Genomic DNA, 23,779 nt, shown 5'->3' on the forward strand with positions numbered 1-23,779 from the left:
CCTTGGCGGGAGCATGGCTCTTGGCGGGAGCACACGTCACGTGATCACCGCGGGGTTGTCGTCGTGCCTTTGGTGTCATCCTGAGTGGTTCTCCAACCACTCGCCATTCCAACAAGGGAAGAATCCTTCTGCTTGTTACTTGTAACATATTTATGTGCTCCTATAGCTTAGCGATAGTTATCTCTATATTATTAACAACCTAAGGAAGCAGGACCTAATTTGCCTTGTCTTTCGTGCGGCTAAGCAAGTATTAGATCTTCGCGTCCTTAGTAGGGAACATAGCTTAATCGTACTTTAGTTTCCCTTTGTATTTAAATTTCTAGCTAGGGTAGTTATCTCTTGTCTTATTAAAACGTTCTAGATCTAGGAACTTGTTCTTACGCGTAGCTAGCTTAGCTGCTATAGCTAGTTGCAATAGAGTAGTGTTAATCGCCGAGGTGGGCTTTAAACAGCCTTTAGTTTGGTTTCGTTTGAGTGCCTCTAAGCGATTAGCTAGCGGGCTAAGTAGCTGCATTATTTGCTCTATTACCTAGGCCACAGCGTTCTAACTAGCTTTTAGTAAGCCCTTTTCCCTAGCGACTATTAATCATTTAACAACCGCTTCGATTGTTAGTCTAATCGCTGCCTCCTTCTAACTATCCTCCCTTAGCATCTGTGTGATTTCGCGCAGGATATCCTCATCTAGTACTCCTGCCTAGCTCTTAGCAGTGGCGTAGGCCGCTAACTCCTCTACATTTAAGTTTAGAACGTTATTCGCTATTGTCTAATTCGCTCTTAGACGTCTTGTTTTCTTACCTGCTAATGTGCAGAGCTTCTGATCACACTTTGGTCGTCTCGCGCAGTCCTAGACTGCGGCCTACTCCTTGTTAGTGAGGACTAGTAGGGCTTCCTACGACTGTACTTCCTTTCTAGTTGGATATAAACAGCGTTTGGCTGTTATTGTGTCGCGTCCTTAGGAAGACTCGCGTCTTACTGTCTCGCTTGTGGGATCTTGTCTTCCTGTTAAAGAGATATCGCACGGCCTGCACCTTGTCTAATAGAGGATTGACAGGACTACCCTACAGCGCACGTTTCTAGCTACCCTCGTTAAGGCTTGAATGTCCTTTAGATAGTTTATCACGTTAGGCTGTGCCTATAGCTTAGTTTTCTAAGACATAGTAGGACTTTTCTAATAGATCCTAGGCAACTAGCTTGCCTACTGTCTCTTACAGCTAAACTTCCTGCGAAGCTCTGCCTTTGGTGTACTATCTTGCGACGATCCATCCACACGCTGTACTAACGGCCTTTCGTACCCGTTATAGCACTAATTTTGTGTTATTAGTTTAAGCTAACAACGCGTTCTAAAACTTAGTTAGAAGATAGTCTGCTTAGGGCTTGTGTCTAATTAGGATTAAATACAAAATGTAAGGGGCTGCGCTCTATAGAGCAAACGCTTAGGTATATAAGGATTGTATTTAATAGAGAGCTATCTACTCTGCCTTGCGTAGTGTTTATATACTTGTTAGAGAAAGGTTATGCCAAGTGCTTGTGCGCGTTGTCTAAGCGCTGCTTGGGTGACACGCAGATGCCGGGTTATAAGGGTACAACCCGGCGTTTGTTATCTGAGCGTTGCTCAGGCAACAACACCGAGATTCCATCGAGGAGCTATCTGAAGGGCGCTCAGCCCGTTACATTGCCCATCTTTTACAGGCAAATATATCTACTAAAACTATTTGTTTATTACTTAATAAGCAACTAAAATGTATTAAGACTACACTATACTGAGTTAGGAAAAAGAAGAAAGAAAAAGAACTAATAGAAAGAGCTAGAATAGGGGCTTAAAAAAAGATAACAGAAAGTGATAAAAGAGTTCTTGATAGGGATCTAACTAGAAGCCTAAAAAAGACTAATAGAAGACTTTCAGTCGAAAATGACGTCATATTCTTAAAAAGAAGCTTACAACGCCTATTAAGAGAAGAGGGATATAGCTGTAATATAGCTAAAAAAAATTTATTTTAAACGAGAAAAAAGCTAAAAAATATATTTAAATACGCTAAAAAGAGACTAAAAGATATTACTAATATAAGATTTAGAAAGATTATATTCTCTGATAAGTTAGTAATCCAAAGGGGGCATGGTGGAAGGGGTGAATACTTAAGAAAACGCCAAAACAAGAGATGTGGCTAGACTGGCAAATGGGTCTCCACCTCGGGATCTCTTTTTCCACCATAGCTCTCTCTGTACTAGACCGATATAGACAACTAATAGTTTATTTTATAGCCCTAACTTAGATCTATAACTAACAAATAGAAAGTAACACGCTAGCTAGAATAGGTAAAAAGTTATTAGCCTACCCACCTTGCCAAGACTTGGGTCTCCACATGCTAGCCCGAAGAGGTATAACTTCTTACCTATTCTAGCTAGCGTGTTACTTTTTATTAGATAGTAATAGATCTAAATTAGGGCTATAAATTAAGCTATTAGTTGTCTATATCGGTCTAGTACAGAGAGAGCTATGGTGGAAAAAGAGATCCCGAGGTGGAGACCCATTTGCCAGTCTAATTAAGAGATATTGATCTTTTTATTCATAGATTATCTTGCTAGGTGTTGTATTTACGTCTTATCATAGCTAAAATCAACTAAGTAGCTATTACTTTTATTTATAGTTAGAGTGAGCCACTTAGATCTATTGACAGCCTGAAATAATTTAATAAAGATTCTTATAGTTAAGGAATCTCCCAGATAGTATATATAAGGCCGCATGTGATGTAGACATCTATACATATTGATAAAATATAGTATTCTGATTACTATCTTTTCCTACGTCATTCTAAACAATGAATTAAAATTACAAGTGATTTTTCCCAGCGGATCTTAGCCTACAACATCGAAAAGTATTGAAGGAGGCTATGACGAATGAGATAGTACAGGTAGTCAAGTTCCAAGGACGGTGGACATGCCAGACTTTGCTGCACTATCAGGCCGAGTTCCGCCTGACTTGCCACCCCATCGCATGTTACGTCACTGGTAGCGTCTGAAAAACACTCTGCCGCTCATATTCTATGCAAGCTCTGCCATCAATGCCTTAGAAACTGTCAGTGCTTCTGCCCTGCAGCAGAGCAATCAACGTTTACAACTGGCTCTCATGCCTCTAGCTTGCTCAAAGCTACTCATTGTGCCGAGCAAGCTGTTCTGTGAAGAAACTCTACCATTGCTCCATCAGGTAATAAAACGAAAAATGCTGGCGATTCGGCCGACGCACAACATGCTGCCGGCAATTCAGCCACAAATCAGCTCGTAGCCGTTGTGACCCCACCTATCACAAGGGGGTTCATATTCCAATCACTATCTACAAATTGAACAATAATACCCGACGATGCTTGAACCAAGGGCCAAGAACTCTCTATTGAGAGAATTAGAGAGAGTATTTTCACAATAAAGACATATCTATGTCATGTTGGTCGTTTATACATGTCCGGAAACTAGATCTGGATTGTAGATCGGGGCTCTTGTATAGATATTGACAACATCGGTGTTACATTTCACTACGCTTGGTTTGTAAGATATGTCTGTACATCCAGTGGTACCAAAACAGCGATTGTATATAGTTCCTTAACAAACGCCTAGTCACGGACTGTCTAGCAAATGCTCTGGCAGTCTAATATCTTCCCAAGAGACAGCGTTGGCCGCCGATGATTTGCTAGAGACAGATTGGTCTTTGCCGTGGGAAGATGATAGATTGGTGAGAGCAGCATTTAGTACGGGTGTCAGTCTCTTGGTGACTAAGACGCGTATCGTTGGAGCGCAGCAGCATATCTAGGCAATAGTCAGAGAGTTAATACATGGAGCGACATAGACCTGTGAGGAGAAGATGAAACCCGAATAGACTACTCACCAGGCCAAAATTAACTTCAGCGAGCGCAGCAATCCACACAAACCAGGTATCCCAGGCTAGATCATGGTTCCCTGTGCTTGCGTACCAACTATCATATATGCGAACACAACCAGCAGTGGTAATTGCAAAACCTAGGCTCAGCATAGAAAGGGCACCAAGGCGCTCCGACCTTGACAACGGGAGCCTCATAATAATGGGGATGGGGAGAATTGTCACGACAAGATCTGCAATGGTGTGCAAGGAGCCCATGGTGAGTTGCACGGGCAATTCCTTGACGCATTTGGAGCCAGGGATAGGTGGAAAGGTCCAATAGGCTCTAGCAGGGCTGCCAAATCATGTCAGCTGGATTTGGGATGGCATGATTGATATGGAGGTTGAAAGCGGCTACGTAACTTACGAACAAAGTAGGAAGATGCAGAAAAATGCCGCCACAAAGATGGCAACAACTAGCGCCATGGCAGCATACAGGAACATCTGGAAGCGACGCATATCCAATGTTTTGATCAAGCGGTGATAAAGGAATAGGAAGGACATCCTAGTGCAAGAAGCACAGCAACTGAAGAGAAGCTTTGAAGCTGGAGAAAGCGCAATGGAAGCTTTTTATCACATCAGTCCCGAGGCTTCACGACACAAGGGAAGGAGATGAGCTCACTCGATATCAAGTCGATGGGAATGTCCCATGAATGCCTGTCCCACCCGTATTTTGCATGACCAACAATGGTAACAACGTTGAAGCCAAGTGTGGTGAACTGCGAATATGAGCCAGGCATTCATTCTACTTGAGCTGTGCGTGTATGACCCAAGTAGCGCATACATACAAAAGCCAAGATTGCAAAGATATCATCGGGACCAAACCACTTCTGGACCCTGAGGCGTGTGTAAACGCGCAGTCCGACTGTAGCAAAGATGCATGCGGTCAGTATTGCGGCCGCAACAACGACGCCGGGTCCTCGGGTGACGACAGTGTGGTTCGCATTTGACGAGATTTCCTGGCCGTATTCTTCTGGGCCGTCGCTACGCATGATGGTCAGTTAGATAAGCAATAGGAGGAGTAGAAGCTGAGGCGACAAGGCGGTTGATTGTAGAATCAGATGCACAGGGGGCAACTCTATAAATGCACATGATTTGGCACGATCAGCTCATGCTTTGAGATTCCCCAGCCGGCGACGATATTGTGGCTGAACTTTATCTTGCTGCAAACCAGGAGCTGACAGTCATGGGGGAGCCGGGCGAAGGCGTCGATGCAGCGGTTATGGCGTGCACCAAGTCTTTGGAACATGGGGATCTGCGCACTAACTACTGTACGTGCTTGCAGCTTGTGCTTGAGAACCTTATTGTCACATAATTGCTATCGACCCCTTGCCAAGATTCAGTTGAGACAGGTGCTAGGCGTGCGGGGTAGGTTTAGGCCTCTCAGGCTCTATTGCCATCGATGTCTTGCACGTATGCTCAGTCATAAGTGGATGGCGTACCTCGATGTCATGGCTTGTCAAGATGAAACGCTGCATCTTGATTGCTCTTCTTGGTTGCTTTTCCCTTGGAAAACACGCAAACATAGAGCCCGCATACCTAATCGCTAACCACGCGTGGCTCTGCTTCAGTAGTCGAGATGAGATGATGGAGAAGTTCAGCAACATGGCCGGCTTTCACTACATGCTTGTTCGGGTGTAGGCCCATTAGGCCCCAAACAGGATACGAAGCTGAATGTCTGTGGCGGCAGTTGGTGGCTTTGAATAAGTATGGAGATTTCCGAAATTGGACTTTTCAACCGGAAGACCAGACTTTGATCGAGCCCTCTCCCTCAGCGTGCACCGCAATCCCTTTTGAGACTACACCTATTCAGCTGCTAATACATTTGTACCGATTTGCCTAGGTCGAGCGCCGCGTCCATGTTATGTAGAAACTTTGCTGTCTCTGCGCAATTGGGCGGGCGTGGCCCAGCCCAGCCACAGCTACAGCTACAGCTATTACTTCGGCTCTTTCGGGTGCTAGCCGCACTTGATGCCATGGCACCTTATAACGCCGTATCTCTATTTTCTCAGCAACGGCTTGCCACTACCGCCTGGAGTGCGAGGACGAGCAGGGTCCAAGAAGAAAAAGCCCATGCCGCAAGATGCGCAGGGGCTGGTCGTCATCGCCTCTCAAAGGTAACAACGTCCATTTCCCTACTTTTGCTTCATTATTCACTGATTGGGGCTTGCTAAGGAGCATCGTAAGGTTGATAATCTGTACAAGCGGAAATTGCATCTCCATGATTGTCGCTATGGCAACATATCAAAATCATTGAGGTGTTTTGCTTGGGGACCACGATGACAAGACTTTGTTAGCAGAATCGACTTGAATTAGCTGTCAAAGGCTTTGCTCATATGACAGCGGCACCAGTGTGTGCAAGATCTCAGTTCACAAAGACAGAGCTGTGACCACGGCTCCGACACATTGCAGCTTCAAACATGCACATCTTGTCCGACTCGCAGTCGGCGCTGCCGTCAGTGTGCAACGGGCGGGCCAGCGTGTGGCAAGCGGTAGTGGCAAGAGGCCTGGTAGGTTCAAATGGTAGGCGGTAATCAGTGGTAGGTAGATTTAAAATGTACACAGTCGAGCGTCGTATGTCGCTTTGCGCTGTCAGTGGATTCTAAATAGTCTTTCACTAAACGCTCAGTTGACAACAGTAGAGTAAAGCACAATCTATCCAAGCTTGTCACTGGCGACACTACACTGAATCAAAGCACCTTGAATACATTACATGAAAGCTTCAGGCTAGAAAGAAGAAGCACAAAGTACAGGGGTCTATATACAAGCAAAAACATCAGACTGCATCGCACGTGCTACATACAAGTCATGAAAATCGAAAGTCCACATAGCGCTGTCATTTTTCACTCTTTGGTAATGTCACATGGTATCCTTGGAATGGACTTGCTCAAGATGAGTCGAGACACCCTTCTTCTCCGTATAGTCGCTATCCCCATCGCTTACAGTATGAAAGCTGTCTACAACAGTGGATGCAAATTTGCGGGCAGGTACGCGCCTCTCAAAGAGAATGTCGAGTTCTCCAAATGTCCTGCCCTTGGGTTCCGGAAGGCGGAAGAAAGCCCAGACGAGGCAGCCAAAGCAAGTTGCAGCATAGAAGAAACCGCTCTTGGCGCCCCAATTCCACGCACCAGGATTGAGCATGCGTGGGGTGATGATGTTACCAATGATGGATCCAAAGTTGTAAAAGTTCCTCGCTATGACGACCGTCTTTTGTCGAAGGCGAGTAGAGGGGATTTCCGCAACGATTGAGTAGCAGACTGGGCCGACAGTACAGTTGTACGCCGCAGCAAAGAGTAAAAGCATAGCACCAATTCCCCATTGCGCACTAACATTGCCCTTTGGGATCACACCGAGACCGCCAATGATGCACAAAAGTATCACCATGACAAGGTCGCCGACAACGTACAGGGTGCGACGTCCGACTCGTTGAATGAGGATCCAGGCGGCAAAGACACCCACAGCGCCGATTGCGTATTGGCCCAGACTCATGGAGAAGGCATTCGAGTCGCTGAGGCCGGCTTGCTGGAAGAAGTAAGTGCTGTAGCCAATGAGGCCAGCACCGCAGAAAGCCTGGGTAAACCAAGCCATGGCAGAAATCTCGGTTCGTCGGAGGTCGGTTCCCTTGAAGCAGTCTAGGTACGAAGTGCCTTCAGATACCGCCTTTTCCATGGTGTTTGTGTGGCGCATCATGGCAATGGTCTCGTCGGCATTGAACTCGGGAAGCTTTTCGGGAGACGTCAAGCGCATCAGCATCTTTTTGGCGTCGTCATAGCGATCCTTTCGCACGAGCCACCAAGGGGATTCTGGGGCAAACGAGATGCCGATCATCAGTGGGAGAGGCCACAGCCACTGCAGGGCGTAGGGAATGCGGTAGGCCCATTGGTCGGGTATTTCAGCCACGCCCTTGAGGACACCTGAGGCGAGGAACTGGCCAATGACCCAGCATAGGTTGACGTAGGTTGTGAGGATCGGGCGAAGCGGGACTGGAACGACTTCTGCGGCGTACGTGCATGTGAGCGTCTGGAAGACACCCCAGGGAATGCCGCACAGGATCAGACCGCACAGGAGCATGGTGATGTTCTGCGCGAAGAACACAATAAAGATGAAGAGGTTGGTGGCGAAGAGGGCGCCAATCATCGTCTTCTTGTATCCGAATCGGTCGGCAATCAGGCCGTTGAGCAGCAAACCCGTAAACTCGCCAACGTAGGCGCCGTTTGTAAGGCCGGCTTGCCAGGCTGCCGTCAGCTCCCAGTCGCCATTGGGGAGCTGTGAGCCAAACTTTCGCTTGAAGGCTGGCACGGCCATGAGGTTGGCGATGAGAACCTTGTCGAAACCCTCCATGATGATGGCTGCGGAGAGTAGAACGGACCAAGCAATGGCCTTTGGGTAGAGCTGTATGCCTTGCTTCAGCGTCATGTGCTGTTCAGACTGTGTTCCTTTGCTGGCATCGTGGACGACCTGCTTGATGTCCGGGACGGCCATGGAAAGGCGGCGAGCCTGTTCCGCGTCGACAGCGACGACGTTGCTGTTGCGGTGAGACATAGCTGGGGCGTCGGGGAGCGATGTCTGGCTTGGATTGACAAGGACAAGAGGGTCCAATTGAGGCAGAAGAAGGTTGCTGTGGGTCTGGGCCCGACCTCGTGGGGAGCGTGGAGCTGGTGGGACGCGTTTGCGCTGGGGGAGGACCCGCCGTTGAGGATCCCCAGGTTCTACTTATACAGCTTCACGGCCCCAGACAGTCGACAGGCATGTAGCCCAAGCTCGCGCCAAGTCTAGAGCTGGGGATGGACGGTGGAGTGAGCCAGAGGATGCGGGGGAAGAGACGCCACTGCTGTGGAAGATCAAGGCCATGTTGTGCGCGCGCTGGTCACGGCCCAGCAGCTAGGCCGTAGGGGGCGACGAGTGCCGACGAGAGAACGCCATGGCCAATCTCGGAGGCACTCTGGCTGCCGTCCATTTGCCCAAAGTCGGTCCGAAGCAGAAAAACGCTCAACGCTGGGGGGTAGGGGGTAGGGCGGGCGTGCCGGTCACGTGAGGCGGCCATGACGGCGGGCGGCTGGTCGTGGCAATCATGATGATGATGGTGGTGGTGGTGGTGGTGGTGGTGCTGCTGCTGCTGCTGCTGCTGAGGCGCGAGGCTGTTCGGGCGTCATTGGTGCCATGTCGGCTGCTGGGAATCGATAGTGTCGAGAAGCCGGGCCCGCTCGCTCTCCGCATGCACCGTCGCTCGATGCGCTAGTGGGGCGACTGCGTGCGGGACGGGGACGCCAACGTGAAGGCTGGCCGTGAAGACACAGGTCGCCTGGGATGCGCGCGGGGCGGAGGATGCGTGGTGGAGTGATGTGCGATGCGCCATTGCTTGACTGCGGGGAGGAATGGGCATGCCGTTGCTTGGCCGTGGCAGTTGCGGGTGCCCGCGCTGTCGGCCCGGCTTGCGGCCAGGCAGAATCCGGCCGATAGTTGTTCCGAGACCATCTCCACGTGCACGTGCGGGGAGGCCCACGGCATGCACTGCTCTTGCTCCACCGCGACAGCGTTATAAGAAGGCGACCGCAACAACAGCATCCGGCGCCTCTGGGGCCGCAGAAGCCGCTTCTCAGTCGCCACACTGCGTCGCGTTTGCAAACAACAGCTACTGTGCTTCGGCCCAAGACCCCCTGCCGCACTCGAGCACCATGACCGTCACGCCCAGGCCGTGGTGGAAGGATGCCGTCGTGTACCAGATATACCCCGCCTCCTTCAAAGACAGCAATGGAGACGGCATTGGCGACCTCAATGGCATTCTCTCCGAGCTCGACTACATCCGCTCCATCGGCGTCGACGTCATCTGGATATGCCCCATGTACGACTCTCCCCAAGTCGACATGGGCTATGACATCCGAGACTACGAAGACGTCTATCGCCCATATGGCACCGTGCAGGACATGGAGCGGCTGATTCAAGAAACACATGCGCGGGGCATGAAGATCATCCTGGATCTCGTAGTCAACCACACATCTGACCAAGTACGCTGCCCACATGTTGCCGACATGCAAACATAGTTTCAGTCCTGACTTTGGCAGCACAAATGGTTTCAGGAGTCGCGCTCCTCCAAAGACCACCCAAAGCGCGACTGGTACATCTGGCGCCCTGCTCGCTACGTCGATGGCGTACGCAAGCCCCCCAACAACTGGGTCTCCAACTTCACGGGCAGCGTCTGGGAGTGGGACCAACACACTGAAGAATACTATCTCCATCTCTTCTGCCCAGAGCAGCCTGACCTCAACTGGGAGAACCCAGAGACGCGCAAAGCCATCTACGAGTCTGCCATGGAGTTTTGGCTCAAGCGCGGCGTCGACGGCTTCCGCGTAGACACAGTCAACATGTACAGCAAAGGCGACATGCACGACGCCCCAATCACAGATCCCGGCTCAGAATGGCAGTTCGCCGGCTACCAGTACTGCAACGGCCCACGAATGAATGAGTTTCTAGCCGAGATGAACCAGATCCTAGAAAAGTATGATGCCATGACGGTTGGCGAATGCCCCCATACACTCGACATGAACAGAGTGCACCAGTACGTGAGCGCCAAGGAAAAGCGTCTCTCTATGGTGTTCCAATTCGTAAGTGTGCACTGTTCTGCGCCAGCCATGCGTCTTGCACCATGACACTAACACATGGCCAAACAGGATGTAGTCGATGTTGGCCAAGGCCCCTACAAATTCCAAACAACACCCAAAAACTGGACTCTGCCGCAATTCAAACGCGCCATTGCCCGCACCCAAGATCTCGTGCGCCCGCCCTCGGATGGCTGGACCACCGTGTTCCTCGAAAACCACGACCAATCCCGCTCCATCACACGCTTCACTTCGGACAGCCCGCAGCACCGCGTTGCCGGCGGCAAGATGCTCGCGCTGATGATGTGTGGTCTCAGCGGAACCCTCTTCATCTACCAGGGCCAGGAACTCGGCATGGTGAATTTCCCAGAGTCGTGGGACATGTCAGAGTACAAAGATGTCGAGTCGACCAACTACTACAAAATGGTTGCCAAGCGCACCAACAACGATGCTGATGCGCTTGCCGCAGTGCACAAGTCGCTGCAGCACCTTGCGCGCGATCACGCGCGCGTGCCAATGAGCTGGAGTACCGACAAGTACAATGGTTTCAGTCCGCCTGATGCCAAAGACAAGCCCTGGATGCGACCGCTGGATGATGCCGCCTTGTGCAATGCGCGACAGCAGCAACAGGACGGCAAATCCGTCTTGGGCTTCTGGACGCGCATTCTCGGGATACGCAAACAGTACACTGACTTACTCGTTCATGGTCAATACGATGATCTGGACCTTGACGATGAGCATTTGTACGTTTTTACCAAAACGTGGGACGATAAAAAGGCTCTTTGTGTATGTAATTTTACCGATGCAGAGAGGGACTTTGTCTTCCCGGCCAGTGTGGCACAGCAAAAGATGGAATTGCTGGTGAGCAGTGCAGAAGATGATGGAGGCCACGTGCAGGAGAAGACACTCAAGCCGTTTGAAGGCAGGATTTATCTTTTGGCCTAGGTAAGATATCTATTTGTTGACTTTGATTTATTCTTTCGAGACAAGATTCAAACTATATTCTATCATCTACAAGAATGGTGAAGAAACAATCAGTAAAAAAAAACTTTGAATGTTCGCTAGACAACACCAAAGGTAGCTACCTGCATAGACAAGCGCCGTGAAATGGTATTCCATGTAGCCAAGAGCCCGTTTCTGACCTCCGATCTCGGTACCTCGTCACCCGTTGGCGCCTGCGCCTGGCCTACCTCGTCTGCCATGTCTTCCAGCCCCGCTGCCGTCTTGGACTGCGTGACCTGGTACCAAGGGTCGTTTGCAGCGCTAGGGCTCTGCAAGTCGGGCTGGAGGTTGGGCGAGCTAGCATTGCTGAGAGCCTCGGGGAACATGGTTTGTAGGCGCTCTAGCTTCTCCAGCAAAATGCCGCGACGCGTGTGATCGAGATGCGGGATCAGCAGGACAAAGTCGAGGATAAAGAGGAAGTCGTCAATCCGGAGGGCGGTTTCGTCAAGCGTGGCAGCGGGAACGTGGATCAGCACGTCGGCGATTGTGTCGGTAATCTCAAAGAGCTTCTGTGTGATGCTGGTGCCGTGGACTTCAATGTCTTGGCGCGACATGCTCGAGACTTGTTGGCGGAGTGTTTGAGAGAGGCGCACGGGGAAGAGAAGCGAGAGGCATTCTTTGGACGAGCGGGATGAAAGCAGGGTTTGGCTCATGGCAAGGCGCCAGACTAGGGTGCGCAGCCACTCGCGCGTTATGCAGAGATCGGCACGCTGCATCATGGAAAGCATGGCGAGTTCCCGCGCGTCCGTTTCTGGGTCCCCCTCGAGCTCGCGCGACTTGGCCTCGACCCAAGTGCTGGTGACGGTCCCACGTTGCGAATCGAGCCAACTGTTGAGAAATTCTGTATCTAGTAGTCGAAATAGCTTGATGATCTGGTTGAAGCCTTCGTGCACCTGGATCGACAGCGTGGCATCGTCTTCGGGCATCGTGTACAGCGGCGGCAGGACTGCGCGACGATAGTCCAGAATGGCTAGGAAACGCTCATGGATGAATGCTTGCCAGTACAGCCGCTGTCTCCGGGACCGCTCAGGGGGTGAGAGTTGTGCTACGTTCTCCGGTTTGTCTATCCTGAGGAGCTGGATGATGGTAATGGCGTCCCGCATGTAGAAGAAGGCGGCGTCACTGCGCTGGAGACTCATGAGGCAGTTGTGAATGAACATGGACTGCACTGCCCGCATGACCGAGACTTGTAGATGCTTGTGAGCTCGTCTCATTGTGTCGATGGAACAGTCCATGAGTCTTTCAATCGTCTGGACCACTTGTGCTGTCCTGCGGTCGCCGTAGCGGGTGAGATTGAGGGTGCAGCCGCCAAACGAGTAGATGAAAGAGCGCACATCAGGGTCAGTGTCCATGACATCAATGTACTGGCGGAGCTCATAGGCAGTGATGACGGGATGCACTGGATACACGCCCTCGACATAGTCGGGTATGAGGTCAAGAAAGAAGGCCTTGGTGTACTGTGGGGTAAGATAGGATGCGGGAGAGGCTGCCCGGGGTCAGTAGCAGCATTCCCAGCAGTTTGTTGAAGGAGATTCCAGCAGACATACTAGATTCGGCGTGGCTGAGGCTGGCCGTGGGCGAAAGGGGACTGAATGGCGCATGGTAGTCGGCCTGGCCTGCATGGGCCGGCAGTATCGGCGGGGATATGGCGGGCAAGCTGGACGTCTGCTTCCTGAATTCCGAAATGATATGGCCTCTCTTGCCCTGGGACCTCTGTTTGCTAGAGGGCGAGTAGATGCAACGCAGCCCCAAGTGGGCGCATTGCTGGCAGCGGGGCTGGCCGTTGCAACGCACCTTTCTGCGTTTGCAGGCGTCGCATGCTTTGGAAACTCTCTTGTGCGATGGGGGGTCCATGGCGGCGGGTCATGTTGGATGCAGAAAGTTTCTCACGACGAGCCTCGGAATCAGGACGGACGGTGAGAAGATCCGGGGGCGGGGGCAGCAAAGTGCGGAGAGGCGCTAACGCCGGGGCTGCGTCCCAAAGCGGTTGGGCTGCAGAGCATGTCGGGCAAGACAGGCAGGTACGAGTGGCGAGTGGCAGCACACACGTGCACGTGCACGTACCTGCATCGTGGACATGGCCTGGGGCATCTCGCCCTGCACGTGATGCATCTGAACGTCTGGGAAACGCGTGACCCGGCCGGTGATGAGAAGGAACAAAGAAAAGAAGAGAAGAATCTCCCGCATCTAAGCAGGCAGCAGCCCCACTCGCGCACCGCATGTCTGATGATGCTTATCTGAACAACAACGGTGCACGACCCTTCTTGCAACGTTCACGTCACGTGCCGCAGCACAAGCACAATGCATAACCAGTGATATAGATCTAGCATTTCCATTTGTGCCGGGCAAAACTACCATGATACATAGAGCGCGGGCATATGCGAGCAATATCAAGTTCCAGCCTCCCTTCTGTCCCCGTCATCGAAGTGGATGAAAAAGACCATCTCCGCTAAAGGCACACTGTCCACGTGTGAACCCCATTCATGACAATCATTCCCCACTGTATGCCCGAAAATCTCTACTGGCACTCATACCCCTAACCAAACATGTGAGCACCGTCGTGAGCACCGTCGTGAGCACCGCCGGCCTCCCTCTCAGCCTGCTCTTTGGCCTGCTCTTTGGCCTGGATGTACTGATACTTCAATCTTGCAGCCTTGAGCTCCGCCTCGGCAACTTCCAACTCGGCCTGCAGTTTCTGCACTGCAAGTGGCTCGTTGGATACGTCGACGGCTTGAAGGTCGAGAACGGAATCCGCCTGAGGACCGGGAGACACAGAGAAAGCCGGGGTGGGGTGCGGAAGCAGAGATCGGGCGCGAAACGACTTGACGGAGCCTTCTTTTTCGTCTTCATCATCAGAGAGAATAACCCGATTGGTGCGGTGGGCAGCTGTGCGGGTGCTGTTGGGTGTGCTGGTTGCACGATCGCGTTTCTTCGTGCATGGGTCGTGGCGCTGGAAACCGCCTGTCTCAGCTCGACGGAGGCGGCCAGGTTTATCTGTGAATTGTTAGTATTACGCCTTAGATTCAGAGTACATAGACATAGAAACAAGGTTCCAACTCACGCTTCCGACGCTTCTCCATTACGCGGGCCTCGTAGACCTCGTGAGCCCCATTACGACGCTTTGTGCCTCTGGGGCGGTCGGGCTCGACCAACTCCTCAAAGTACGAATCGGTGGATGAGCTCTCGGACGATTCTTCAACTTCGACCTGGTTCTTGCGCTCCGGATGCTCGTACTCATCCTTGATCTCGCGGATATCAGCCAAGCGGCACCAGGGATGCTTGGGTTCATGCAAAGCGACTTTTGCGCGTAGATCCGCTTGGAACGTTGCGAGGTCACCGTTCTTGAGCCGCGAAATGGCCATGAGGTCTTTGAGGAACTGGACGCCCCAGTTGCGGGGGTCATTCTCCGTTTCTTCCTTGATGTGGTCGCGGCGCTCACAGTCCCACGCACGCATGCGAATATCCTGGGGAATAATGTCCACGGCGGAGGCGACTCGAAAGGATGTAGCCAGAGCAGGAAGAAGACATTGTACCAGATCTTTGGTTTCTGGATTGAGGGTTTCGAAGCGCCGCATGTTTAGAGTTGATATGCCTTTGGTAACTTGTTTGCTATTTTGGTGCCTATAGCCGCAGGAGAGGCTTCTGAGATGGACAGTACTGACCACGGTTGCCTAGATTGTGAGTGAGCAAGGCAAACTTGATTGGGCGATACCAAGACTGCGGGCGGGAGGTTCTTCTCAACAAGAGCCTGATTGCGAGCGAGGACGATAATAACACCCCAGGCCCATGCAGAAAACTTGCCTTGAAGAATTGTCCCAGAAGTATCCGCCGACCTGAAGAGCGGAGCGGGTTGCGCGGAACAGTGGGTGAAAGCAGGTCAGTGACCAAAGCCGACAGGGTATTTATGTGCCCGAGACTGCGCTAAGCGCGCTAATCCTTCACTTCACGGACGTGACAGGTTGTAGATAGACCAGAAACGGCGTAGCAAGTGGGGATCTAGTGGGAGAGGCAGTCTTGGGAGCTTGGTGTAACGTATTCAGAAGAGTGGTGAGTGAAAGCCGTCAGAGACTAGCCATCGACATGGGCTCAACGAAAATCACGAATGTCGCGAGAGAACTGCATGTTATTGAATAGAGTTCTTCTGCTGTCAGAGGAAAAGGGGCAGCTAATATGAAGAAAGTGCTAGCCGTGTGTGATGGGCTTGACAAGGGGTAGAGAAGGGTGCAGTGGAACGGAAACCATGTCCTTGATGCTGTCTCACTAAGTACCCAAATCAAGTGAAAGAGTAATGACCACAAAGGTGGAAATGTACCTCAAGACTTGGTGAACGATTGTGTCGATGTGTAGGGTATGCGAACAGCATGTGCGCTTTGATATAGCAAGCCTAATTTAGCACTAGAAAGAACATGGTAAATGAGCCGGGGGGTCGGTGCCGATACCACAGATTCGCTTCGTTGTCCCAGTTGAGTGTGTTGCATGGGCGTGGTGATCATATCGGGAAGAATTGCCATCATACCAGTACCAGTGCTGACGACTTTTCATGGGGCGTTATTAGCGCGTCATGCCAGCCACTGATCCCTGCAACCCCAACCACAACCACAACCCCAATCCTAACCCCCCTACCCATACAAACCTCACTCTCCCAAGAAGAATGAAGAAGATCACAAGGAAATGTCTGCGAAAAGAGAACATTCACCGTCGCCGCCGCTACAAGCACTAGCATCAGAAATCTACCTATCCAGCACCATCCATGAACAAACATCATCCTTCACAGCGGCCTTTTCTCCAACCCTCTCTGCCAAAGCGCTCCAAGGCCTCGGCCAATTCCAAACCGCCAGCCATAGAATTGCCGCATGGCGCAAGCCATCGCGCCAAAAGTCGCTGACGCCCGGGTCGCGGCTGCTCTTTGACACAGGTCACGACGACGACGGGGAGAAATGGGCGGGAATGCGGCTTAGCAACCTTCTCGGCGACACGGGGACAAGCGGGAGCATCGTGGTCGCGCGGTGGTACGGCGGGCAAAACATAGGGCCCATTCGCTTCACGCACATGGAGACGTGTGCTAAGGAAGCCATTCGCAAGTATGCGGATGCCGTGGCGCAGGCGCAGCAAGAGCAGGCGACTAAAAAGCAAAAGATCGACGAGGAAGCTCGCCGCAGCGACTTGATTTGCAACCTCCAGGAGCGAGACTACAACATCTTTGCCCTGAGGAAGTTGCTGTGTGAGAAGAAGGCAAAGGCACAAGGCGAACACGCGCAGCCACCGACGCCGCAGAAGTTGCAAGACTATGGGGCTTTGACTATGGAGGCGTTACTGAGGGTGGACAAGGCGCGGGATGCAACGATTGCGTTTATTCTCAAGCAGATTGACAAGATGGACGAGGGGTTGAAGCCTGCAGGAGCTTTAGATGGCAGTACTGGGGAAGGGGCTGTGAAAGAGGTGGCCAAGGAGGGCACGGTGCCATCAACAGCAACATGAAATGACCGTGCTTGGAGAAGAGACATGGAAGCGCATCACAGTGTACCTTCATGGGCGTCTTCTGGAGTACGGCATAGGTCACGTGACCTCAGGGCTTGGCATTGGACATTGGACGGGTGAGTACGTTGCGCGGCGTCTGAAGATTCAGAAGCCAAACCGAAAGACGGTGGTGACCGGTTAGGGCCTGACATGGCAATCGTCGTGCTGGACGACGATACGTACCATGGCCCCCCAAGTCACGCTGCATCTCGAGGCTCGACATAGGTTGCAACTGGAGACATTGGTTCAGCAACTCGACGAAATACACAAGCAAAGCCGCCCTATTCTACCCGCAATACATCCCCACGCAGCCGCTACGAGCCAGGCCAACTGTCAGCAACCTAATGACTGATGTTCCACCTCCCCTTGTTCAACCTCCTCATAATCGTCTTGCGTCCCTTCCGCGTCCTGAGTCGGCTCAAGAAACCGTGGCGCCGCTTTCTCACGAGATGGCTAGGGTTGTATGTGTCGCGCGGTCCGCATCGAAGCTGTAGGCTTCCGAGGCCCGGGTGCGTCGAGATTTTGCCCGCGAGATCGAGTGTTTCTGCGGCACAGGTGGGGCTGGCGGGCGAGGAGCCTGGTGGGGGGAGAAGGGCGGGGGAGAAGGGCGAGGCGGCGAGCATGGGACGACGGCGACTGAGGAGAGATATGTGGCGGGTTTGGGACCTGGCGAAGGCGATTAGTTTGGACTGGGTACCCTGTGGCCAGCCAGGGCAAGGCGAGATGGTACCGTTGTGCAGCGCCCGATAGTTGTGGTCGGACGAGTGTAGCGGCGCTTGCTGCAGGGCGAGCAGCAGCCCTCAGGCAGCGGAATGCGTTCATTGTGGCCCTTTTCCCTTGATGCTTGGGTAAAGGTAGTGCCTGTGGTTGCAGTCGCCCGCCGCGCGCCCGCCGCAAGCCCGCAAAAGCTGACAAGTCCGCATTTTGCGTCCGTGCGCAAAAAGTTGCGCTTGCTCCGGTCCTCGCCCACCCGAGACCACCTTCTTCCTCTTCCCATCACTCACATACACGCACAAACAAGCCAATCGTGAACAAGACAAGACCCCAAAAATGCTGCTCCAAGGCCATCCTCCCAGACGGCACATTTCCAGTGCGCCAGTCTCTCTCAGCGCCGCATCAGCGCTACTGGACAAGTACCTGGAAGACTCGCAGACACACGCGCATCTGCACCCCGACGCGCTGATAACACCCGACGGTGTGACGTTCAATTCGCAGGGCGGCGCCATGGGGAATCCGCTTATGCACCATTTGCGGCGCGTGGCAGCGGGCATGCGTGGTGAGTACCGAGCGCCGGATAAGACGCTAGAAGCGCAGGAACGGGAACAGGAGCAGCAGCAGCAGCGTGGTGCAAAGAGTGGGGTGGCCGACGAGGAGTGGCAGGACATGGCGGCGTATCAGGCTGAGCAAGGCGTGACTGAAGTGGGCGACGTGGGCGAGAGGAGCAATCTTGTGCAAGAGGGCGGAGAGGAGCCAGAGGTACAGACCAAGGATGCAAGGAAGAGGACGAAGGAGCAGGCAGACGATGGGCAGGCGACGGCAAGTGGGGGGATAGACAAGGAGGCGAGGAAGAAGGCCAAGAAGGAGAGGGATATGCAAAGGAAGAGGGAAAAGACGACACAGGCCAACAAGGCCGACTAACAATACTGCCTTGTTCGTCGGCGCGGCATCTTCTCATGGCATTGGAGCTTTCTTGCTATTGCTGAATGTTTTGCGCACAGCCTTGCGCACCTCGATACCCATGGCCTCGATTCATCTTGGGCATCACACACACACACACACACACATACATACACAGACCTACAGTTCACGATCCGACGCCTTCACCGCCTTGTCCTCGTCTGCCGCCTTGTCGTTGGCAACCTTCTTGTCGCCAACCCAGTTCATGGCTTTGAGGCGCTCCGTCAAGATTGGGTGCGAGTGGTGGAAGCTAGAGTAGAACCAGTCGGCGTCCATGCTCGACAGGTTCTGGATCTGGAGCTTGATCAGCGAGGCACCAAGTTCGCGCGCATATCCAAGCTTGACAGCAAAGGCATCTAGAGTCGGCGTTAGTTTTTGATATGCACAGGGAACCAGTGCGCGCATCACGTACCGGCCTCATACTCCATGCTGCGGGTCCAGATGTTAAGGAGAAGCTTGACAATCGAATCGGTGGGCGACAGTATCTCGTTGAAGAGCATGAAGCCGACAATCGTGGGCTTCTCGCCGTGGAATCCAAAGTCGGCATACAGTGAGCTGTTGCCGATAAAGACGGAAAAGAGGGCAAACACGTAGAATAGATGCGCCTGGCTAATGAACAAGAGTCGTGACGTGTGGTTCATCTTCCAGTGACCGAGCTCGTGGGCTAAGACGGCCTCAACTTCCTTTTCCGTGCTCTTCTCCAGCAGCGTGTCGTAGATGACAATCTTCTTCTTGCCGATCCAGGGCAGGCCCGTGAAGTAGGCGTTGCTGTGGGCGCTGCGCTTGCTGCCGTCAATGACCTGCAGCTCGGCAAGCGGGAAGTGCAGCTTGGAAGCCAGCGCCTCGACAGACTCCTTGAGCTTGCCGGGCTTAAGCGGCTCGAGCTTGTTGAACATGGGCACAATGAAAATCGGGTAGATGGTCATGCCTGTGATCTGCACGGCCAGCATGAACATCCAGAGGTAGTAGAAGAAGCCCTGGCCCGCCCAGTTGATAATGGACAAGAAGGCGCTGCCAATGGGAATGCCAAAGACAAGTGCCAGCGCCTGGCCCTTGATCATATCCGAAATCCACAGCTTGACCGTCATTTTGTTGAAGCCGAACTTTTCCTCGAGCACAAAGCTGTGGTAGTACGAGAAGCCCAGGCCGGCGACCAGGTCGATCCAGCCGAGCATGTACATGAACAGGAGCGACTGCGAGATTTCTCCAGAGAAGCGGGCGGGCGCATAGCGGGCAATGACGGTCCCGGCAGCAGCCCAGACCAGCGGGTAGAGGTTGAAGTAGAGCGAGGCGAGGTGTTTGACTTGGTTAAAGAGACCGTGGAGGAAGCTGTACTTTGCTTTGGCGCGGCCGTATTCCTGTCGTGGGCATCAATGTCAGCGAGCGTTGCCCGATGGGGCCGCGGGCCATGTCTTGCACACCTGTGACTTGTCGAACGTTTCCTTTTTGATTTCCTTTTCGAGGGCCTTGGGGACAGTGGTGCGTTGCAGCACACGATATTGGCGGTAGAGAAGCCAGTTCTCGAGGGCGAACTCGGCGAGAGAGAAGCCGACGACCAGACGCCTCCATGGGAAAAGCGGCCGATCGAGCCAGCGGGCCAGGCGCTGTGGCGGGAGTGTGTTAGTGTCTAAGCGAGCCGTCAATTGCTGCAAGTGGACGCACCTGGAGAAGTGCCTGGATCATGGCGGCGGTGGGATGGTTAGGGGGGAATGAGAGACAGGCACGCGAGTTGAGGACAGCGAGACAGTACAGTGTACCAACTAAGTACGTAAGAAGTCTGAGGCGCGTCAGCAAACTAGGCCAGGGTCCGCCGCGTTGTGGGATGGCGCACCACCGCCACAAACACCGCCACAAACACCGCCACCCACTAACCCCGTCTCCTGCCCACCATCCCGACATGTAGCCACGCCGTTGCAGTGGGCGAAACTGCCCTATCGTGTTCCTCAACAACACGGAATAGAGCGCCAACGAGAAAGAGCGCCTTGCCAGCGCCCCCGAGTACCCATAGGGAAGAAGGCACAACCAGTCCCCCTCATCCCAAACGCCGACATGGAGCACCGGGCCTTGACGCAATATAATGCCTTCATCGTTAGCAGACATGGGACGTCAGCGCAGCGCTTCCCGCCTACATTGCTTATTCAAGGCCACCACATCGACTCTTACAAGCATCTTCCGGAAAGGCACCAGGCCGAGGCCCGCTGAACGCCCGTCACCATCCACTTCGTCATCCCACACCCTACACAACGACTTTTGCTCTGCCATCCCTGCCGAATCCCCAACACGACAGTCTCTGATCTACCAAAACGCATACCCCTCTCTCCGCGCCCTGCAGAGCGACGCCGACATTGGCGACGGCCTCTGGCGCTGCTGTCGCTGTCTGCACGAAAACATCCTCACACACTACAAGGGCCCCTTTCCTTTTGACCGTCTCTGCTGCCCCCGCTGCACACACATTCTATGTCACACCTGCCACTCGTCGGAGATTCTGTCGCCTCTTCCGCGTCACGTGACGCTCGTCGACCCGCCTGATGCACACGCTCCAGTCCGCTACTTGCATGTTTGCACTCACTGTGGATTGAGCCGCCGGGCAGTGGTGCAAGGAAATGCCCTAGTCTTTTGCCATGGGCCGTGTTCTGACTGTGGGACCAACGTGAATGGAGAGTGGGCGAGGTATTGGATTGGGAGTAAAGAGGCGTATAGGAGGGATCCCAATCAGACTTTTGTGCGCCTGGTGGATAAGAGGGCGGATGAGGCGACACGCCAGGCAAGGAAAAGGCAGCGGCTGGCGGAGAAGCTCAAGGGGTAGGATTACGGGGGCATGTAGAATAGCTCCCGTGTTGTAGAATTATCCATGGTTGCGCCATGACTTGACACGACAATAGTCATGTGTGCATATGTATAGCTAAAGTAGAGGAGAGCCTAGGCAGAGAGCTCAGGGTAACTATGCAGAGTCCTTTGTGCTTATACCCCTTGTTCAATTTGCTGTAATAGTGGTTCCAGAGAAATGAGGTTTTTATAGATGATTCTACTAATTCAAGTAATTCATTATGCCAAGACCTTCTCTAGCTCTCTAAAACATGCTGTGCAATTAGAAATATAGTCTATTCGTAGTGAACAAGGCAGCCGTAGTATTTACATTAGTTCTTCATGCCATACTTCCAGGCATACTCGTCCTTGAGCTTTCCGAAGCCCACCCTAGGCTTGTAGTTCTCAACCTTGTCTGCGCCAAAGTCAAAAACAGAAAAGTACCTCTGCAAGAAGGTCGTGCCAATCAGCGCAAATCCATACTCTGTACTGTCGTCCAAGGGCGGCTGGCAGTAAGGGTCTTCTGGGTCGAGGAACTCATCGCCGCGAAGGCTAAAAGACACGTCATCTGCGGGATCGCCCTCGCCAAAGGTGAAGGTAATGGCCCAAGAGGCATTCATAGCCTCGCACGTGAAGCGTTGCTCGCCACTCAGGAGCTTGTCCATGTCCCAACCGAGATTGTAGTAGATTGCGCCAGCAATTTCCTTGGGAACAGAGACACGCCCTGCGCCGGTATCGAAGACTGCGCGGCCAGTGCCAAACATTGGCCAAGTGACGTTGGCCTCGGGGTAGGTTCCCGTTGCGAGGGCTGTCGTGGGGAGTTTGCCGACTCGAGTTTCAACCGTCGAGTTGGGGCTGGTTGCGTTCTGGGCGACGAGCACGTTCACACTTCGGAGCGGGCAGGCCCAAAGCTCGTACGTGTCCGTCTTGGTCAAGGGCGTGTAGACGACCTCGCCGTCGACGTACTTGTCCTCGTGGCTGCCGCCAATGGTGAGAAGGCCGCCGCTGTTTTGCTTGTCGAGATGGTTGCCATAGTACACGCTGAAACGCGGCTTGTCGAGCTTGCCGTCCCACATGAGTGTTTCGACTAGAGTTGAGGTTTTGTCCTCTGCAATGGAAGAGAACCCCAACCCAAGGAAGCCGTCGGCGGTGATGAAGCGCCAATCGCTCTCGTTGACGGCGAGGAAGGTCTGGTTCCATTCTAGACTGCCGCCTGGAATGGTGATGACATCCTTGTACGCCACACCGGTGATTTGTCCACCCAGGTAGGGGGTCGTTGCGCTACTGTCGAGGTCGACGGCTGTCGAAGATGCAGAAGCATTGTAGTACTGGCGCTTGTAGTTTGCTTCATTGCCGTATTTGCAGGATGCTTCGGTGCAGTTGGTGCTCACTGTCCACAGTGTTGAGGATCCTGTGTCGAAGAGGTACTGATGTAGCTTTGGAGGTGTTCCAAGGTCAAGCTGGACGCTGGAGTAGCTACCCACGATGTTGATGGGCAAGTCGAGGACGGCGGCCGAGGTGGAGCCCGCGATAGCCAACAGCCTGTTTACGTTTCGCACCATGGTGAGTGTGGTCAACTAGAAGAAATGGCTATGGCAGAGGTGGAGCAAGAGAAGTGCTGAGGGCGGAGGCCCTTGCAGCAAACGTATATAACTAGCCCCACCACAAAGTGCGCGCGACCACAAAGTGCGCGCGCGCCTTACAACCACCTCAACCTCAACGCGTCGTATCCCCACCACCATGGCTAATATTAAGGCTGCGCTTGCAGCTATTAATGCCCTAGGACCTAATGAGCCTTTTTCGTATACAGATATTGCAAAAAAATATAGTATTGTTTGATCTACGCTTACCCAAAGACACCAAGGCCTACACGCCTCACGCGCGATAGGTGGCCAAAAACGGCAGCTCCTCCACCCACAGCAAGAGCAGGCCCTAATCGCCTATATTAATCGACTAATAGATAGAGGCTTACCACCTACTTAGCCAATGATACGCAATTTTGCCTCACAGATCGCCAAGACTGAGGTTGGAGTACACTGGGCTAGTCGCTTCGTCCAGCGCTATCCTGATCAACTTACCTCAAGGTGGGCAAAAGGCCTTGATAACTGTCGCCACAAAGCAGATTCAAGAAGCAAATACAACCTCTACTTTAGCCTCCTACGCGATAAAATTAATCAATATCACGTCGAGGCGCGTCATATCTACAATATGGATGAGAAGGGCTTCATGCTTGGTATCGTAAGTCGTTCAAGGAGGATCTTTAGTAAGGGCCTCGTAC

The 23,779-nt window shown here is 52.8% G+C and overlaps 11 protein-coding genes across 11 annotated transcripts; 4 read left to right on the forward strand and 7 right to left on the reverse strand.

Moving 5' to 3' along the window:
* Positions 1 to 3,753: 3,753 nt before the first annotated feature.
* On the reverse strand, positions 3,754 to 4,830 carry SETTUDRAFT_58023 (uncharacterized protein; the record flags this gene model as incomplete). Its single annotated transcript, XM_008033125.1, has 5 exons — positions 3,754 to 3,795; positions 3,875 to 4,199; positions 4,272 to 4,470; positions 4,527 to 4,623; positions 4,693 to 4,830. Coding segments are annotated over 5 exons (801 nt in total), but the record flags the coding sequence as incomplete, so codon positions are not given.
* Positions 4,831 to 6,578: 1,748 nt separating this feature from the next.
* Positions 6,579 to 8,787, reverse strand: SETTUDRAFT_166150 (uncharacterized protein). Its single transcript, XM_008033135.1, has one exon. It carries the CDS (start codon positions 8,444 to 8,446, stop codon positions 6,764 to 6,766), a length of 1,683 nt encoding a protein of 560 aa, XP_008031326.1. The 5' UTR covers positions 8,447 to 8,787; the 3' UTR covers positions 6,579 to 6,763.
* Positions 8,788 to 9,456: 669 nt separating this feature from the next.
* Positions 9,457 to 11,603, forward strand: SETTUDRAFT_123816 (glycoside hydrolase family 13 protein). The gene is made up of 3 exons (XM_008033136.1): positions 9,457 to 9,909; positions 9,967 to 10,506; positions 10,573 to 11,603. Exons 1-3 carry the CDS (start codon positions 9,580 to 9,582, stop codon positions 11,443 to 11,445), a joined length of 1,743 nt encoding a protein of 580 aa, XP_008031327.1. The 5' UTR covers positions 9,457 to 9,579; the 3' UTR covers positions 11,446 to 11,603.
* On the reverse strand, positions 11,562 to 13,369 carry SETTUDRAFT_143585 (uncharacterized protein; the record flags this gene model as incomplete). The annotated part of the gene is made up of 3 exons (XM_008033137.1): positions 11,562 to 12,988; positions 13,050 to 13,222; positions 13,245 to 13,369. The coding sequence occupies 3 exons, from the start codon at positions 13,367 to 13,369 to the stop codon at positions 11,562 to 11,564; spliced, it is 1,725 nt and encodes a 574-aa protein (XP_008031328.1).
* Positions 13,370 to 14,038: 669 nt separating this feature from the next.
* On the reverse strand, positions 14,039 to 15,077 carry SETTUDRAFT_100658 (uncharacterized protein; the record flags this gene model as incomplete). The annotated part of the gene is made up of 2 exons (XM_008033138.1): positions 14,039 to 14,496; positions 14,564 to 15,077. 2 exons carry the CDS (start codon positions 15,075 to 15,077, stop codon positions 14,039 to 14,041), a joined length of 972 nt encoding a protein of 323 aa, XP_008031329.1.
* Positions 15,078 to 16,173: 1,096 nt separating this feature from the next.
* On the forward strand, positions 16,174 to 16,980 carry SETTUDRAFT_35604 (uncharacterized protein; the record flags this gene model as incomplete). Its single annotated transcript, XM_008033040.1, has 1 exon — positions 16,174 to 16,980. One exon carries the CDS (start codon positions 16,174 to 16,176, stop codon positions 16,978 to 16,980), a length of 807 nt encoding a protein of 268 aa, XP_008031231.1.
* Positions 16,981 to 17,360: 380 nt separating this feature from the next.
* On the reverse strand, positions 17,361 to 17,841 carry SETTUDRAFT_157674 (uncharacterized protein; the record flags this gene model as incomplete). The annotated part of the gene is made up of 2 exons (XM_008033139.1): positions 17,361 to 17,685; positions 17,750 to 17,841. The coding sequence occupies 2 exons, from the start codon at positions 17,839 to 17,841 to the stop codon at positions 17,361 to 17,363; spliced, it is 417 nt and encodes a 138-aa protein (XP_008031330.1).
* Positions 17,842 to 18,069: 228 nt separating this feature from the next.
* SETTUDRAFT_24192 (uncharacterized protein) lies at positions 18,070 to 18,657 on the forward strand (the record flags this gene model as incomplete). The annotated part of the gene is made up of 1 exon (XM_008032962.1): positions 18,070 to 18,657. The coding sequence occupies one exon, from the start codon at positions 18,070 to 18,072 to the stop codon at positions 18,655 to 18,657; it is 588 nt and encodes a 195-aa protein (XP_008031153.1).
* A 159-nt stretch (positions 18,658 to 18,816) lies between these two features.
* Positions 18,817 to 20,379, reverse strand: SETTUDRAFT_35606 (uncharacterized protein; the record flags this gene model as incomplete). The annotated part of the gene is made up of 4 exons (XM_008033041.1): positions 18,817 to 19,052; positions 19,109 to 20,054; positions 20,118 to 20,300; positions 20,359 to 20,379. The coding sequence occupies 4 exons, from the start codon at positions 20,377 to 20,379 to the stop codon at positions 18,817 to 18,819; spliced, it is 1,386 nt and encodes a 461-aa protein (XP_008031232.1).
* Positions 20,380 to 20,899: 520 nt separating this feature from the next.
* On the forward strand, positions 20,900 to 21,678 carry SETTUDRAFT_123827 (uncharacterized protein; the record flags this gene model as incomplete). Its single annotated transcript, XM_008033140.1, has 1 exon — positions 20,900 to 21,678. A coding segment is annotated over one exon (603 nt), but the record flags the coding sequence as incomplete, so codon positions are not given.
* Positions 21,679 to 21,780: 102 nt separating this feature from the next.
* Positions 21,781 to 23,092, reverse strand: SETTUDRAFT_166154 (uncharacterized protein). Its single transcript, XM_008033141.1, has one exon. It carries the CDS (start codon positions 23,061 to 23,063, stop codon positions 21,834 to 21,836), a length of 1,230 nt encoding a protein of 409 aa, XP_008031332.1. The 5' UTR covers positions 23,064 to 23,092; the 3' UTR covers positions 21,781 to 21,833.
* Between the last annotated feature and the right edge of the window lie 687 nt (positions 23,093 to 23,779).

The sequence above is a fragment of the Exserohilum turcica genome (genome assembly GCF_000359705.1).
Source record: "Exserohilum turcica Et28A unplaced genomic scaffold SETTUscaffold_9, whole genome shotgun sequence".
NCBI classification, from domain to species: Eukaryota; Fungi; Ascomycota; class Dothideomycetes; order Pleosporales; family Pleosporaceae; genus Exserohilum; species Exserohilum turcicum.